Source organism: Ailuropoda melanoleuca, chromosome 4 (assembly GCF_002007445.2).
Source record: "Ailuropoda melanoleuca isolate Jingjing chromosome 4, ASM200744v2, whole genome shotgun sequence".
NCBI classification, from domain to species: Eukaryota; Metazoa; Chordata; class Mammalia; order Carnivora; family Ursidae; genus Ailuropoda; species Ailuropoda melanoleuca.
In genome coordinates this window covers 12,162,225-12,180,459 of record NC_048221.1, presented here as the reverse complement: position 1 = coordinate 12,180,459, position 18,235 = coordinate 12,162,225, and the positions used below count along the sequence as shown (strand labels likewise).

At 46.8% G+C, this 18,235-nt stretch overlaps 1 protein-coding gene across 4 annotated transcripts; it reads left to right on the top strand.

The window, feature by feature from the left end:
• The first annotated feature begins 95 nt into the window (after nt 1-95).
• SMIM7 (small integral membrane protein 7) lies at nt 96-10,671 on the top strand. Of its 4 annotated transcripts, XM_002912709.4 has the most exons (5): nt 110-243; nt 326-367; nt 849-901; nt 4,546-4,636; nt 9,550-10,671. In XM_002912709.4, exons 1-5 carry the CDS (start codon nt 218-220, stop codon nt 9,563-9,565), a joined length of 228 nt encoding a protein of 75 aa, XP_002912755.1. In that variant the 5' UTR covers nt 110-217; the 3' UTR covers nt 9,566-10,671. The 4 variants fall into 4 exon arrangements, with proteins under 4 accessions (XP_019652631.1, XP_002912755.1, XP_019652639.1 ...); XM_019797072.2 differs by lacking the exon at nt 4,546-4,636 and having other exon boundaries at nt 96-243; XM_034657994.1 differs by lacking the exons at nt 110-243; nt 326-367 and adding an exon at nt 391-750 and having other exon boundaries at nt 823-901.
• Nucleotides 10,672-18,235: the final 7,564 nt, after the last annotated feature.

The following is an 18,235-nucleotide window of genomic DNA, read 5'->3' as shown; positions in this document are numbered from 1 at the left end:
GCCCTTTCTTCGCTACCCTCCGGGCCTCCCTAGCGAGAAGGGGCGCTAGTTCTTTCCTAAAGAGGCCTGGCCTGCAGAGGGCGGGACCCTGCCTGCCTTGGCCTTCGATTGGACCAGCCCTCGCCAGCGCAGCTTCGAGATTGGTCCGCTCGTGCTCTTCTCTCCTCCCCCTCCGGGACTTCCGCTTCCGGTTCTGACGGACGCTTCGGCCGTAACGATGATCGGGGACATTCTGCTGTTTGGGTAATTAGGGGGGCCAGAGGCTGGGGTAAGAAGGGTTAGAGGTGCGAGGGGCGGCCCAGGTAACCTCATTCTCCCTTCGCAGGACACTGCTGATGAACGCAGGGGCGGTGCTCAACTTTAAGCTGTGAGTAGGCCGCTTTGGATCGCGGCTCCACCCAGGGGACCCGTAGCCCCGCCTCTCGAGCGTGAGCCCGCCCGCGCCGTAGGCCACGCCCTTAAGCCCCAGCCCTCCCTCTGGCCACGCCTCCAGCCTTGTCCATCCTCTTGTGACCCTTCGCTCCACGGTGGCTGGAAATAGCAGCTCCCGTTTCCCGAGGATCTCTCTTCTCGCATCCCGGAGAGCCCTCAACTCCTCCCCAAACTTCTTAGCCCTATTCTGTACCCACGGACCAACCTCTCCACCTTGGTGGCTGCAGGCCTGTGATTGGCAGGTAGATGATGGCCCAGAAAGGGGCATTGAAACACCCGAGGTCACACAGCAACCCAGCTGCAGGGCTAGAGCCGAAAGTGAGTGTCTGAGGCCCTCTGAGCTGGAGGTCAGGGCCAGGGGATCGAGTGGTCTTTATGTCCCACCGAAAGTGGACATTGTCTGTTCCTCTTTGTAGGAAAAAGAAGGACACACAGGTCTTTGGGGAGGAGTCGAGGGAGCCCAGCACAGGTAAGGCCTCCTTTCTGGACTCTGAAATTGGTCCATTTCAGAGAGGACAATTTTTTCTCACCAAGCCCTACCTTAGTTTTCTTTTTAGTTGTGTGTGTGTTTGTGTGTGTGTGTGTGTGTTTGTGATTGCGAGAGGGAGAGATGGGCCTGCCAAGATGTGCTGTTCCTTCTGCTCACCTCTGTCACCCACTTCTTTGTCCTGTCAAACCTCCCTGCATGTGTCACCACTCATATAACTTTCTAAAGTCATGATTTTCCTTTATGAATACTATCATTTGGCTGATACTTGTCCCTCACACTTGCTCTTGCTTGTTTTGTCGCATTCGTCTGTCCTTGTGGTGCCCGTCCTCCAGCATGAATGAATGAATGAATGAACAAGTAGCCATTGCTTTCAGAGTGCTGAAGACGTATTGTAATTAGATGCCAACATTAGCTTTCAAATAAATCAGATGTCACATAAAAATTCAGATGTCTGGTTTATCAAGAAAAATCTGAACATCCTACAGCTCAGGGTTCATCCTCTTGGCACGTATTGGATGAAAATGAAAAAAAAAAAGGATCCCATTGAGTCAGGGCCTGTGGCCTCTACTTCGTCCCAGCCCCAACCCCCTCATCTTTATATCATCTCACCTGTCCTCGGGGCCCTGGAATTTATTCATGTAACTATTTGAACAAGGAACAAATGGTGACGGAGGTGAGGAGAGGTGACGACAGGGATGGTGTTGCTGCTCCAGCTGCAGTGTGTGGAGGGAAGGACCCCTGAGCGGGTGGCACTGCAGCCAGGGTGGTGGGTGCCATGATGGAGCGTGCATGGGAACGATAGGAACCCTGAGAGCAGTGACTTGAATGACGATTGGACCTCTCCCTTTCATTGGGGGCCTACCTGGTGGTGTCTGCTTTGTTAGCTGCTTCTTGTGGGTGTGTCACTCCACCTCCAGCCCTAAAAGGTAAAGGGCATTTTCCCATTTTACAGACAAGGAAACTGAGGCTCAGGGCTGTGGCTTGACTTGCGTGTGGCCACGTGTGAAATCAGTGACAGCATCCTGATTGCACCTGGGTTTTTCTGACCCCAGAGGTTGTCCCTTCAGTCACTAGAGCATCCATCCATTCGTTCTTTCGTTCATATGTTCATGCAGCTGTATATATCGCTTACCTGCGCTGTGGAAGGTACTACACCAACTCCTGGGGCTGTGGTCTAGATATCTAAATTCGGGGCTGGGGTAGGGGGTGCAAGGGTAGAAGGGCTTGGTGGCGGTGAGAGTGTCGGTGACTAGGACAGTCACAACAGTGACTTCCCTCTGATCAGGGGCTCTCTGCACATCTCCTTCCAGCCAGCAATCTGTGCTTACTGCTGCCACTGCAGAGAATGCCCCCCTCCCTGTACCTGGCTCACCCTCGATACCATAGTGGTTGCATTTGTTGAGAGCCGTCTGTGTGCCAGGCACTGCGCTGAGGTCTTCCTAGTCGCTCGGCACCCCCATTTACATAGGAAACTGGGACATACGTAGGCCGGGGACTGAGCAAGGTCACCTGGGTGGAAGGGCAGTAAACTCCTGCCCGTGTTTAAGGTCGGAGCTTATGCACTTCCTCGAAGCTTTCTGACCCCCACTCCCTGACAAGGGCGAGGTTGGCATGCCCCCATTGTATGCTCCCATGGCACTGGCCATGGTGAGTAATCAGGTGTGTGATTACTTGTTTAGTATTTGTCCTGCATGTGAGCTTCTTAGGGCAGGGATACCTGTCTTGGTCCCCCCTGTATCCCCTGCACTTGGCTGTGGCCTGGAACAAGTGGCCATCACTTAGCATCTGTTGATGGTAGGAGAGCCTGTTTTTGTGATGATGGGCCCAGAGAAGGACCTCGTCAGGCAGCGCCTCTCAAGGCATCCTGGGGCTGGACCCTTGTTTGACATTGGCGATCTGGGCTGGGCTGCATGTGGCTATGCCCGTGGGTTGGATGATACCAGACTCGTCTAAACTGTGTTCAGCAAGACTGTGTGTGCTCATCGTGTGCTTGGATGGTGCAGTGGTGCCAGGTGGCTGTGTGAATTTCTGAGCTCCCGCCTGGTATTCTGTACTTATGGGACAGCCCTGGTCTATAGATGACACTTTAGGTAGCACCCTTGTAGATTACCCCACAGGGACCCATTCATTTCATTCTGGAGGATTAGAGAGGTGAGTGGCTTAAAAACCTGGAGGAAGGGTCTGGAACCCATGCCTCTGGAGTCTTAATGTACCAAGTTGCTTCCTCTTGGAACAGGTTCTGTTCTGTGGCAGGGGACTAGAGTAAGTCACCATCAAAGCAGAACTCCTCTTTTACTTGCCTGAATTAGTATGCTTTTTAGGTGCCAACACTGAAAACCCAGCCCAAAGTCTTTAGAGCAAACAGAAATCTCCAAGGGTGGGACTGTTTTAAGGCACCCCCGGCCTCAGGGCTCAAACCAGCCCTCCTATGTGTGACCCCACCAGCTCTCTTTTTCCTTCTGGGTTGGTTTTATTATCAAGCCAGCTTGTGTTGACAAAAGATGACCCCAGAGCAGGGCTTGGCCCAGGGTTCTGTAACGGGTCAGATCATAAACATTTTTGGCTTTGTGGGTCATTCCTTGTCTGGTGCAGCATGTCAGCTCTGTTCTTTGAAAGCAGCCGTGGGAAATACAGGCATACCTTGTTTTATTGTGCTTTTTTGTCGTGCTTTGCAGATACTGTATTTTTACAAATTGAAGGTTTGTGTCAACCCTGTGCAAGCAGGTCTCTTGGTACCATTTTTCCAACAGGTTTGCTGACCTCGTGTCTGTATGTCACATTTTGGTAATTCTTGCAGTTTTTCAAACTTTTTCATTATTGTCATATTTGTTCTGGTGATCTGCGATCAGTGATTACGACTTGCTGAAGGCTCAGATGATGGTTAGTGTTTGTTAGCGGTGTTCTTGTAATTCACGTATTGACATTTTTTAGATGTAATGCTACTGCACACTTAATAGACCATAGTATAGTGTAAACATAACTTTTATAGGCACTGGGAGATCAAAACATTCATTTGACTTGCTTTCTTGCGGTGTTCTGGAACCGAACCCACAATATCTCCAAGGTATGCCTGTATATAAATGAGCGGGCATGGGTGTATTTTGATAAAACTTTATTTGTAGACACTGAAATGTGAATTTCATGCAATTTTCTGTGTCTCAAAAGATACTCTGTTGATTTTCTTTTAACCATTAAAAAGTCTTTAAAAACATTTTTAGCTTATGGGCCACACAGAAACAGGTGGTAGGGGCTGGCTTGGGCCCATGGGCCATAGTTTGCCAACGCCTGCCCTAAAGGACTGGGCTTACGCCTTCCAACCCAGAAAGGCTGACAGAAAGCAAGTGCCTCCTCCCCAGTAGTTGGAACAAAAGTCCCGGGACTGACTCTCACTGGGCAGACTTGGGTCACGTGCCCCTCCCTGAGCCAGTCAGAGGCTGGGGGCTCTCAGGGGTTGCTCAGTGGCAGGCACTGCCAGAGTGCCAAGGGCTGGGGAGCAGAGGCGACCCGCAGGAAGTGCCGTGCTGTCCCCGGAACAGGGGGCGGATGGAAGCTGCAGAAGCACACTGCAGCCACGACAACAGAAACGTCGGCAGTGCTTGTAAAAACGCGTTCTGACTTTCCAGGTGACAACATCCGGGAGTTCTTACTGAGCCTCAGATACTTCCGGATCTTCATCGCCCTGTGGAATGTCTTCATGATGTTCTGCATGATCGTGTAAGTCTGGCCTGCCTGTCCCCTTCATTGTCCTGTCCTCGGTGTCATTCTCCAGAATGACCCACTGGATGCCCATTCTCTGTCTTCTCTCTCTGTGCTTTCACGTCCCGCTTTCCGCTTAGAAAATAAGAACTCTCCCCAGCTAGAGCGGGAAGCAGGGTCTGCAAAGGTTAAACTGTGTCACTGTGGTCTAGGCCGGAGCTTTGATTGGAACATGGTGTTCTCCAAGTCCTGGCTGTTCTGGTGCCTCAGCAGAGGCTGCCAAGAGATGCCTTCCCTAGAGCCCATGGCCCTGTTGACCTCTTGCCAGCTGTACTGTGTTTAGCCTATACTTGGTGTCTGCCAAGGTGGAAAGTGTGGCTTAATGGCCAGTGTGCTGCTGGGTCCTGCTCCTGTCCCACTGGTAGCCCTCAGAAGTGTATTTCAGACTTTTCTCTGTTTTCATGCCCGTTTTTCATTTCCTCGTTAGGCTTAAAAAAATCTAATCAGCTTGTTTTTCCTTCCAGCATTGGGGCCTTAATGATTCTCATGAATTGTGAGACTCAAGAGTAAACAGGCTCAGGGGAATAACCGTAGGAGAATCTGGCGTGTTAGCATCTGGGCTAATCGTGCTGGGCTGGTCCCATTCTTCCCACTGAAGAGGACGAGAATGAAAAGTCGGCTCTCCTGAGTAATTGAGATGCTGAATTTGGGGTTGCTGGGTGGTCCTTGTGCTAGCCCAGTGGCTGTTTGAGGGTATGATTCCAGAGCTTAGGAGTTTCACCGTGCCACCGGAAAGTGTTTTAGAGCCCAGAATGAGCACTGTGATGTATGCCCAGAGAAGCCCTTTTTGGGAGCTCAGATGAGACCTGCGCAGGTGCAGAGAGGGCTGGTGAAGAGATCAGGGAGTTTGCAGAAGAGAATAGGGAATATAACTAGGATTCATGGGAAGTAGAACAGCGTTGGTCTTTCCAGGTTCCCACCTGTCCTTCCTTCCTTCATCTATTTATTTACAACTATCCACCGTGGGCTGCGCCTTGGGCTTATAGCTGAGACCAAGATAGCCATCGTCCTTGCCATCAGCGAATGCACAGTATAGCAGATGGGACAGGGACCGAAAAACAAATAGGGAAAAATGACTCATGAGGCAAATGGGAGGCCTTCAGTTTAGGCGATGGTCGGGAAGAGGCTCACAGAGAAGTGCTATTTAAATCAAAACCTAAAGAACGAGAGGAAGCCTTGCCATTTGCAGAGCTGAAGAGAGGCATGGGAGCATATGCACAGGTCCGAGGCAGGGCAGAACTCTGTGTGTTCGTTGTTCTTTTCTGTCTATCGGCTTCATTCATCTTCTTGCCCAACTAGCTCCCTTTACTAATCTGCTGGCCCGTGACCAAGATGGTCACCTTAGGCTCTGTGACCTCCTAGCTCAGCTCAAGACTATCTTTGTCTGTAGCCTGGTGTCCTGATTTTGCTTCCTGGGCGCAGAGCCTGCTTGACCTAGCTAGGTGTGACCCAGGTCCAGTGAGATTGGAGCTATCCTGATTCCAGCATAATCACTGAGGTCGAGTCAGCAAACCACAGCCCATGGGCCATATCTATCTGCTTCCTGTTTTCATGCATGAAGTTTTATTTTCAGGTGTCACACACCCATTTCTGTGACTGCATTTGCAGCAGAGGGGTTGACACCATGTGACAGAAACTGCCTGGCCTGCAAAGCCCAGACTACTTACTGTGTGGCTTTTTTGCCAACCCCTGACCTGGGCCCCCCTATTCAGTAGATGCCACGAGTGAGGGAAGATCCTTTTCAGAAAGGACTCTGTTCAGGGAGGCAGTGGCTGGCTTTCCCAGGGTATGAAAAAACTGGAAATCATCTAAATGTCCAAGAAGAGGGGAAGAGTCAGGTAGCTCAGAAGGACGCCCAGACGAGCCGCCATCGTGGCTTCATCACTGATGATGTGCTGCACGCTCTGTCTGCACAGGGGAGTGTTTCGAAAGCAAAGAAGGCTGGGTGTCACTTACATGCACACTCTGGCCTCTGCTGCGATTTGCACGCAGTAAACACTGAATAAATGCCTGAAGTCTGTGGAGAAAACACTTCCGGCCAGGGAATTGGAAGGATCTACTCCAGGCTGTCCACAGAGGTGACCATGCTTGGATCATTGAGGAGATTAACAGGGCCTGAGGGGGTCCTCCCCACACCCACTTTTTATTGCTTGAACTGAGCTACTTGGGAAATTTTAAGAAGTCATGAAAAACTTGAAATACAGAGAGAAATGTGCCTGGGTGTTTAGGGACCGAGTATTGGTATCTGCAACTTAACTATGAAACATACCAAAAATAAGGGAGACAGATAATTGTATTAGGTACGCTGTAAGGCAGTTATTTTTTTATTTATCATTTATTCATTTGAGAGAGAGTGAGTGAGAGAGAGAGCATGAACGGGAGGAGGAGCAGAGGGAGAAGCAGACTCCCCAGTGAGCAGGGAGCCAGACGTGGGGCTCGATCCCAGGACCCTGGGATCCTGACCTGAGCTGAAGGCAGACACTTAACATACTGAGCCATCCAGGTGCCCCAAGCAAAGTTCTTTGTTGTTTTTTAATTTGACAGAGAGAGAGCGCATGGGGGAGGGGCAGAGAGAAAGGGAGAGAGCGAATCCCAAGCAGACTCCCTGCTGAACCTGGAGCTGGACGTGGGGCTCCATCCCACGACCCCCGAGATCGTGACCTGAGCCGAAATCAAGAGTCGGAGGCTCAACTGACTGAGCCACCTAGGCACCCACGTAAAGCAAAGTGTGAATTGTAGAATGGAGGTGGTATATATGTGGGTGAACACTGAACTGTTCTTTTAACTATTATATAAGTTAAAATCTTCAAAATAAAGTACTGGGTGGGACAATATGGAGAAAACGTGGGTGTCAAATCACGGAGCAAGGTTAATAAGTGAAAAGTAGAAGTCGGTCTGCACAAGTCAGTATTTTGTAGTATATTCACAGGGTTGTGAAACCACCATAGTGCAATTCTAGAACGTTTTCATCACCCCAGAGGGAAACCTCATCCCCATTAAGCAGTGACTACCTCTTCTTCCCTCCAGCCTCTGGTAACCACTTACCTGCTTTCTGTCGCTATGGATTTGCTAGTTCGGATATTTCCCCTACATGGAGTCGTAACGATACATGGCCCTTTTTGTGTCCGACTTCTTCCACGCAGCGTGATGTCTTAAAGGTTCCAGCGTGTTGTGGCGTGTGTCAGCACCGCATTCCTCTCTGTGCCTGAAGAATAGTCCATTGTATGTCTGTGCCGCAGCTTGTTTATCTGCTCATCAGTCGATGGGTATCTGGAATGTTTCCATTTTTTTGGCTGTTTATGAACATTGCTGATACAAACGCTGGTGTTCAAGTTTGTGGGTAGGCAGACTTAAGTTTTCGGTTCTGTCTGGTATATACCCAGAATTGAAATTGCTGGGTCATATGGTAACTCTGTATTTATCTCTTTTGAGGTTCTGCCAGACCAGTTTTTAAAAGTAGCTGCAGTAATTTGCCTTCACACGAGTAGTGTGTGTTGGTTCCAGTTTCCCCCACATCCTTGCCAATGCTTGTTATTGTCGGTCTTTTTGATTAGAGCCATCTTAGTGGACATGAAGGTTGATGAGCATTCCCCCAGTGGTTAATGACATTGAGCCTCTCTGTGTGCTTATTGGTCATTTGTATACCTTCTTTGGAAAAATGTCTATTTAGGTCCTTTGTCCATTTTTTAATTGGGTTATAACTGAGTTATAAGAGTTCTTTTTATAGTCTAGAAACCAGTCCCTTTTCAGGTAACATGCTTTGTAAGTATCTTCTCCCATTCTCTGAGTTTTTTCACTTTCTCGATGATGGTCCTTTGAAGCACAAAAAAACCTTAATTTTGATGAAGTCCAGTCTATCTATTTCTCCTTTTGTCGCTTGTGCTTTTTGTGTTGTAGCTAAAAATCATTGCCCAACCCAAGGTCATGAAGATTTAGGCTTAAGTTTTCTTTTAAGAGTTTTATAGTTTTAATTTTAATAATTAGGTCTATGATCTACTTTGAGGTAATTTTTGCATATGGTGTGAGATAGGGATCCAGCTTCATTCTTTTGCACGTGGTGATCCTGCCCCATCTCTTGTTCTTTTTTCACAAAACCTTTTTATCTTGAAAAGAGTTTAGATTTATAGAAATGTTCCCATATATATATATATATCAGAGTTCCCATATATATATATAACAGAGTTCCCATATATATAAGAGTTCCCATATATATATATATATATATAACAGAGTTCCCATATATATATATATATCTTTTTAACAGCTCTATGGTTTTCCCCTCTAGACCTCTGTCATAACTTACGTACCCATTCTCAACTTCATGGGTTTTTTTAATACACTTTCCAGGCCTTTCCTATTCAATTTCCTTCAATGAACAGTTAACTGTAATCATCTGTTTACTCAAAAAAATCATCTTTTTTTTCAATTTATGAAAGTCATCATTGACTTGCAGTAATAAAGAATGGGCTAAAATAAAATGTTACAGATTCTGATGAAGTAGATACTTTCTTAAATAGCTTTTTTCTTTTTAAAATATACCGGTTGGGGGGCGCCTGGGTGGCTCAGTCAGTTAAGCATCCGACTCTTGCTGTTAGCTCAGATCTTGATCTCAGGGACATGAGTTCAAGTCCCACATTGGGCTCCATGCTGGGTGTGGAGCCTACTTAAATAAAATAAATAAAATAAAATGTACTGTTTGGTAGCGTTAAGTATATTCATGTTGTGTAACAGAAGAGTTACTTATAAAATCATAAGTAATACAAAATCATCTTAATAATAGTAACATAAAATATTTTCTGAAAGTGTTTTCCGAGCTATAGCTTTACATCCTTCCTGTCCTCACGGACATCTCTGCCCTCTGAATTTTCCAGGCTGTTTGGCTCCTGAGCCCCAGATAGTCACCTTCCTGGGAACCAGGAACGAGGAAACACCTTCCCAGATGCCGAGTCTCCCTTTCTCCATTCGTGACGACTTCAAGAATGGTTTTGACTGGAAAACCAGCGACCTTCCCAGAAAGCCCAAGTTCGTGGTGGGTGGAAAAAATGTTCACCAAGCTGCACACGGCTTCCCAGCCACGTCATTGTTTTCTTCTCAAAGATATTTTCACTTTGGTCTCTTCGTTGAAATACTGTCTACTTAAGGAGTTTTAGGAGGGTTTATGGAAGGGAATGTGATAACATTGCATTCTCCAGGTAAAAGAACGTCGTCTAGATTGTTTTTTTAGGTTGGAATTCCTCTTCTAGCAAGCTTCTACTAGAAACTCATTTCTGGATATTTCTTGGTTTATTTTTAATAACCATTCTTTTTGGTTCAAATTATACAGAATTTTCAAAATAATTTTTATCTGGGGATCTGAAACAGAAAGGTTGGCTTTCAAGATTCATGCAGCCTCTTTATTGGACTGTGTTGAGGAATAACAAGCAAGTTCATTGTTTCTGGGCCTGTGTCCAAATTCCTTTCCTGTCTCGATGGGCTGTGCTTGGCCACTGAGTGCCTCTGAGGTCATCCCCAGGACTTTAAGGGTGAAGCATTACTGCTTCCCGTGGAAGAGAGGTACAGAACAGTTGGCAGGGGCAGATATGGGTGTTATGAGAAATTTTGCTCTGCCTTGCAGCCCTCTGTGAAAGTAACCCTTGGGGCCATTAAATGTAGAGTTTCAACAATGAGAGTGACTTATGTGGTGATACTGGGACCCTAGTTCTGAAAGTTTGGAATTTGAGTCTTCTTTTCAAGTGAGTGATTCCAAGGTTGAAAAGCAGTGAGCCTCATTTGAGGAAATAACAGCATTTTGCACAGAACCTCCTTGGAAAGGCAGGTCCTTTATCGCCAAAATGCAATGCCAGTGGTCAACACCTAGATCCTACAGGTGTTTTGACTTGTTTGTGTGGGTTTTGAATTCCTGATTTGCTGGTAAACTGGTGGGAGGAAAAAGTAAATATGCAGACTTTTCAGAACTAAGAAGTACTGAAAATAAAGCTTATTTCTAAAAAGGATCTTTTGTTTATACATTTTTTTAACCAAGAAATTATCTGACTTCCAACTGGAGTTGTTTTGAATTACACTGTGGGGAACACGGAGGATTCATTTTGGAGGCTGTCAAAAAGTCAGAAGAGAGGCAATGTTAGATTTCCCATTTTGGATTTTCCTTAATAAACAGGCCAGAATTGGGCAAAGGGTCTTTTGACTTGGTTGCTTTGGGAAGTATTGAAAGAGCCAGTGAGAACAGTGGGGTTTTGCTAGACGAGGGGCAAATCCACTTTTACTGCTGCTTAGCTGATGTCATTCTCCTTCACTGCTTCTATAATTTATTCCCTTGTCAAACCCGGGCCTATGCTTTGTCAGTAGCCGGGAACATAGCTGCTGAATGGAGCTTCGCACAGGCCTGTGTCCTTGTCGGCAAGAACAGACGTGCAGAGATCTTGGCTGGTCACTCCTCGAGCTGTGTCAGTGGTGCGAGGAAACCTCACTGCCTTATTCAGACTGGTGCTGAGTTTTCAATGAGGCGAGGCACTCGTACGTTATGGGGATGAATCATGCGTTGAGAAGAGAATGCTGTCATTGAGATTTTGTTTCAATAGTTGTGTTTTTTTTCCAGAGAACTGTTATCTCATTGTTAAGCTCTCACAAGCAGTGTAGCTTCAGAGGCGGCTGTCCATTTTAAAAGTTGCATCTTTAGGAAGCTTTTCAAGAACGCTCGTTAACATCACAGGTTATCAGAGTTTGAGTTTTGGGTGCCTAGTGTTCCCCAGCATTTAAGGGCTCAGTGTTCTGGGCCAGTTAGACGTGGGTTCAAGTCCCTTCTCTGCTTCTTGCCAGTGGGACCTTGGCCACTTGCTTCCCCACTCCCTGCCTCAGTTCCCAAGCTCCAAAATGGGTCTGTAAGTCCCACCTGCCTGAGGTTGTTGAAAGGCTCAGCACACTCAAATGCGGGCTGAGTGCTTGACCGAGTGCCTGGCACCCAGGAAGCGCTCAAAACCTGGGTGTCCTCACTGCCAGCATCTTCTATTCTCTCACTTGTGTTTGTGCATGTAGTCTGCACTCACGCGGTGAAAGAGAGATGGCATCGTTTAAAAATATTAGAAATAGTTTTCCAGCATGGAAAACCTTTTCCTGCCTTCCTGTTTCCTTTCCAACATTTTCCTTTATACCTATCAGTATACAGGCATACCTTGGAGATACTGCGGGTTCAGGTCCAGACCAGACCCTGTTAAGCGAATATTGCAATAAAGCAAGTGAAATGAGTGTTTCGGCTTCCCGGCGAATACGAAAGTTACGTTTACACTGCATTGTGGAAGTGTGCCGTAGCATCACATCTAAAACACCAGCGTGCATGCCTTAATTAAAAAAATACCTTATCGCCAAAAAATGCTAGTCGTCATCTGAGGTTTCAGAGAGTCATAATCACTGATCACAGATCACCAAAGTAAATACAGTCAGCGTGAAAAAGTTTGAAATATTGTGAGAATTACCAAAGTGTGACACAGAGACAGGAAGCGATCAGACGCTGTTGGAAAAATGGAGCCAAGAGACTGGTTGCTGCAAACCTTTGGTGTGTAGCAAACACGATGTCTGCGGAGTGCAGTAAAATGAGGGATGCCTGGATACGACATAGTTTGATCGTGGTTAAGGCGGCTTAGGTTCTACCGTGCATTTCAGCATAATTTCCTTCATATCTTGCGGGCTGCCTATCTTCATGGTGCCGGGTTTTCATTAATTGTCAGTAAATCTCTCTTTAACCTTGGCCCTCTAGCTGGTCCTCTCATATGTGCTTTGAACTTGTACTTTGCCTACTGTTATAAATGCCACTGTGACCCTCATTGTTGTGACCTTGGTTGGCTCCCTTTGCTAGTACCGCTGTAGTAGCTAGGAAGGCCACGTTGGTATGTACCACCATTGTAGCTTCAGTGGCTTTTGTTTGTTTTGTTGTCAAGTGTCTTACTATTAATGCTTGTTCATTATAGAAGAATTATAAAATGTAGCTTTGGTTTAAGGGGTAAAACCACCAATAATCCTCTTCCCTCCGAGAGCATCACTCAAGGGATGGCTCTTCCTCTATGCATGTGCATTGGGGGTGGTGCACACACTTTCGTGACGTAAATTGTATCTGTGTGCCTTCTAGCCTGCTTTTCTCATCTGTGCATAAATTTCTTTTTTTTTTCCTACAATCACCGTTCTTCATAACTGCAGATAAGTCATTATAATGATGTGCCATAATTACTTGAACTCATCCCCAGCTGATGGAAACTTGTCTCCAGTTTTTGTCTATTATAAATAACACTGTGATGAACATCTCAGTATGTCATCCCTAGTGAATTTTTGGGGTCACTTTTTGAAAGATTTTATTTATTTATTTATTTATTTATTTACTTACTTACTTGAGGGAGAGAGCATGCATGCATGAGTGTGGTGAGGGGCAGAGGGAAAGGCAGAGAGAGAAGCAGACTCCCCACTGAGCATGGAGCCTGACGTGGGGCTTGATCCCAGGGCCCAAGATCACGACTGAGCCTAGGTCAGATGCGTAACTAACTGAGCCACCCATGCACCCCTTGGGATCACTTTAAAAAAGATATCCATCTGGACAGCTTTGGGCTAAGAATTCCAAAGAAAAACGCACCTTGGATGACTTGCGTCTTTGTTCATTTGTTCATACATATGTATGTTCATACGTACAAGAACTGGGTTCTGGATCCCCATCAGCTTTGATCGAGAGTGGTATTAGGCTACTTCAATTTGCTTAACCCGTTAATAAGGACGAGAATTAGGTAACTGTTTCGCTGTGCAAGCGACTGCAGTTGACATCACGCCAGGTGGCATTCCACCTTGGTCCTGATGGTTAGGGATCTCCACTACCATCTAAGTACTAAATGCCCACTACTGCTTGCCGCAGAGCATGTTACATGGAGTCATGGCCAAGGTGAGAAGCTGCATGTTGAGAATGAAAACAAGGCCACAGTTTGCAGCACCTGCCCTTTGGGGTTCATGTTGGAAACCCCCTTTCGCTTCCTTCACCTTGGCATCTCAAGAGGTGGAACATGTCCCTCCTCTGGTGGGTTTCTCTTTGCACTTCAGTTCCAGCTATTCTAGAGCAGAAGTTGGAAACTATGGTTCCCAGGAAGAGCCTGGCCTGCCACCTGTTTTTATAAATAAAGTTTTATTGGCACCCAGCCACGCACCTTCCAATATGTATTGTCTAAGGCTGCTTTAAGCCTGCTACAATGGCAGTGTGTGACGGAGACCATCTGGCCCATGGAGCTGAAAATACGGTCTTTCTGGCCCATTTATGGGATGCATTTGCTGACCCCTGAGCTAGGGGATGATAGAGAATCTCGAGGTGCTCTTTCCCCCCAGAACCACTCAAGTGGAGTCATTGGCACACCTTGTGGTCTAAATTTTAATAAACATTGGAATTTGCTGAAAATCAAGCCAGCCTTTTCAAGCATGTGCTTAATAGACCAAAACGTAATTTTATTTCTCTTGATAGTTAGGGGAGAGATCTCTTCTGGGCTCCCTGTGATTCTCCCGAGCGGGGGTTCCTCTACGCCAGCAGCACAATGTGTTGATGAGATCGGCTCTCCTCTGAAGTGGTTAGATTTGAAAAGCGAGCGAGGCTGTCATTAGCGAGGCATTTTCTTTTCATTTCAACTGTTTCATTATCTCCTTAACCGCATTTGTGTTTATGAAATATTTGACAAACCTCCCGATGTTTTCCCGTGTTGATGAAACACGGACGCTGTTTGTGTATAAAGCAAAAGGCCTGGTCTTTTTAAAAGGAAGATGTAAATTCAACTTGGGGGTTTGTTTTCATCATTCCTTGATTTCCATTATTGCACAGAGAAGAGTACTTGATCCGCTTTGAGCCCTTCTCTGAGAGTTGCTGGAAATGAGAGTTTGGTAATAGTGAGCCTTCCTGCATGGGAAATTGGGCAGAGGGGTCGAGAGCAAGTTAGAAATTCGAAATCCACATTTTTCAATTGGAAAACAGCAAGAACTAGTTCAGCGTATGGCTCTGTGGTTTTCCTTTTGACCAGTGGGTGGTTTTAGATCAGACCAGGGGTCAACAGACTGCTGCCCACATCTGGCTCGCCACCTGTTTTCATGGCCCACAAGGTGGAATGGTTTTCCCATTTTTAAATGGTTGAAAAAGGATCCAGAAGAAAATGGAAGGAAATTCCGGTTCCTTTGTCCATAAATAAAGTTTTATTGGAACTTTGCCATGCCCCTTCATTTACGTACCATCAGTGGCTGCTTTTGAGCTGCAAGAACACAATTGATTCCTTGCGATAGAGACCATCTGGCCCGTAAAACTAAACATATTTACTGTCTGACTCTTTGGAAAGGTTGGCCAACCCCTAGACTGGACAGTTTTTTTGTTTTTTGTTTTAAAGATACCTTAAGAGTGGATCACGTTCACCTGTGGTTGGTTCACATTATTGTTGCGGCCATTAGTGATAAATGTGGGCCACAGGGTACTGGAGTATGCTAGGGAAGTTGTAGAAGTTACCTTAGGGGAAATAAAGCGTTGGTGCAGTTAATTAGAGTTTACTCTGTGAATCAGAAAAACGTGGAGAAGATAGTTATGGTAGAAAGCAAGATGGCGGTCTGGGCCAGATTGCAAACACCTCTGTCCCTTACAGAGTGTGATGTGGGGCAGCAAACTGGCATCTTTGCACCTCCATGTCCTCATCTGTGTTACGGGGACAGTGAGGAAGACAGCCTTGACACGTACCTATAGTCTGCCTCATACGCGGCTGACACTCAGTAAGTGGTAGTATTTTCATTGCTGTCATTCCTTTTATTAAAAGACCTCCTTGATGGGGTTTTGTGAAGCTTAAATGAGATAGTGTTTTAGTCTGCTCAGGCCGCCATAACAAAATGCCACAGGCTGGGCGACTTAAACAACAGACGTTTATTTTCTCATAGTCCTGGGGGCTGGCAGTCCAAGATCAAGGTGCCAGCAGTGTTGGTTCCAGGTGAGGACTTTCTCCTTGGCTTGCAAATGGCTGCCTTCTTGCTGTGCGCTCTCGTGGCCTCTCTTCTGCGCGTGCACATGCGCATCTTTCTTCTTACGAGGACACCAGCCATATTGGATCAGGGGCCCACCCTTGTGACTTCGGTTAACCTTAGTTACCTCTCTAAAGGTCTTATCTGCACGTGTGGTCACTTTGGGGGGTTAAAGCTTTAACATAGGAATTTTTATGGGACACAATTCAGTCCATAACAGATGGTCAAAGGTCTGCCCTGTAGTAGAAATTCAGTAGCTGTCAGTTCATGTCCTTGGCTAATAGTATGCTTCGAGGTATTAAATACTTCAGAGAACTCCCTATGGTCTAGGAAAGCTGACCCTGACACCTGGTACAGAGGGATTTTGCTTCCTGATGTTCCGTAGTATTTGTGTGGAAGTGGGGTGATAGCGTCTCAGACCTTGGTGTCCCCATGAATCCCCTAGAGGGCTTGGCTAAGTGTAGATTAGACATAGCAGGCGGGGAGAGGGGCACAGGCTGCGGTTCTGCGTTTCAGCCAGCTCCCAGGTGATGCCCATGCTGCTGGTCCCCGGACCACACTTTGAGTAAGACACTGTGTTCAGTAGCCATAGCCCCACACGTGGCTATTTCCGTGTCCCTGTCATTTAACTAAAATTAAAACCCCAACCCCCGAGTCACGAGTACACTTCAAGTGCGTTTCATGGCAGAAACCTCTAATTGGGCAGCACTGCCTCTAAAAGAGAGTGGTAAGCTTTCCTCGTCAGGAGCCTGCATGAGTTAGTTGCCCTGTGGCTGCTTGTGACCAATGGCCACAAGCTTCATGGCTTAAAATAACACAGATTGATTATCTTGCAGTTTTGGAGGTCAGAGTTCCAAAATGGGCCTCACCGGGCTAAAATCAAGGTGGTGGCAGAGCTGGTTTCTTCTGGGCTCTAGAGGAGAATCTGTTTCCTTGCTTTTTGCCGCTTCTAGAAGCTGTCCGCATTCCTGGTTTGTGGCCCTTCCCTCTACCTTCCAAGCGGGTAGTGGCTGTGCAGGTCTTTGTCATGATGCCATCTGCTTCTGCTTCCTTCTTCCCCGTTTAAGGACCCTTGTGATTACATTGGGCCCACCCACTGGGATCGTCCAGAATCATCTCCCTGTCTTAAGCTCAGCTGACTAGCATGCTTACTTCTATCTGCAACCTTAATTCACTCTTGCCATGTATCATCATTTATTTACAGGTTCCAAGGATTATAACCAGGACATCTTTGGCGGGGGGCGGGGGGGAGGTGACGCGGCTTAACACAGGGCCAGTCAGGAAATACTTTTGGCTTTGTGGACCACACAGCCTCTTCCTCAGCCATGCAGCTCTGCTGTTGTAGTGTGAAAACAGCCAGAGACTGCATACACTGACCAGGCCTTGCTTGCTGTGCGACTTCTTTTTCCATCTTTAGCTTTCTTTTTTCTTTTAAGATTTTATTTATTTATTTATTTCCTAGAAAGAGAGAGAGAGAGCACGCACGAGAGCATGAGCAGGGGAGAGGGGCAGAGGGAGAAGGAGAAGCAGACTTCCTGCTGAGCAGGGAGCCAGATGCAGGACTCGATCCTGGCACCCTGGGATCATGACCTGAGCCAAAGGCAGACGCTTAGCTGACTGAGCAGCCCGGTGGAGAGCACACCGCAGGTTCAGGAAAGATCAGGAGGAATTTTGATAAACGGCTTGGTCCTGTGCATGTGTGTGTGTGTGTGTGTGTGTGTGTGTGTGTGTGTAAGAGATGGAGGTGTGTATGCACAAGTACGTGTGGCATACGGGATATGTGTATGGCATGTGTCGTCTGAGTTTGTGGCCTGTGTGATGTGTGTGGCGCATGCATGTGATGTGTTCTAGGAGCTGCGGTGTGTGTGCTTGTGCTGTGTGTGGTGTGAGATTCTGCATGCGGTGAGGGTGGTGTGGGATGTGCCCATGTGCAGTGTGTTGTGTGTTACCCGTGCTGTGCGTGACATGCGTGAGACCTGTGTGTAGTGGAGCTGGTGTCTGTGGTGTGTGCGGTATGTGCATCGCCAGAGGCGGGAATGGGTTTTTTTTTTTTTTTTAAAGAATTTTTTTGCTTTTTTTTTTTTTTTTTTAAAGATTTTATTTATTTACTTGACAGAGAGAGAGACAGCCAGCGAGAAAGGGAACACAAGCAGGGGGAGTGGGAAAGGAAGAAGCAGGCTCCCAGCGGAGGAGCCTGATGTGGGGCTGGATCCCAGGACTCTGGGATCACGCCCTGAGCCGAAGGCAGACACTTAACAACTGAGCCACCCAGACGTCCCGTGGTTTTGTTTTTTGTTTTTTTTTTTTAAGATTTTATTTATTTAGGGACGCCTGGGTAGCGCAGTCGTTAGGCGTCTGCCTTCGGCTCAGGGCGTGATCCCGGCGTTCCGGGATCGAGTCCCACATCGGGCTCCTCCGCTGGGAGCCTGCTTCTTCCTCTCCCACTCCCCCTGCTTGTGTTCCCTCTCTTGCTGGCTGTCTATCTCTGTCAAATAAATAAATAAATAAATAATCTTAAAAAAAAAAAAAAGAAACAGTAAGTTTCAAAAAAAAAAA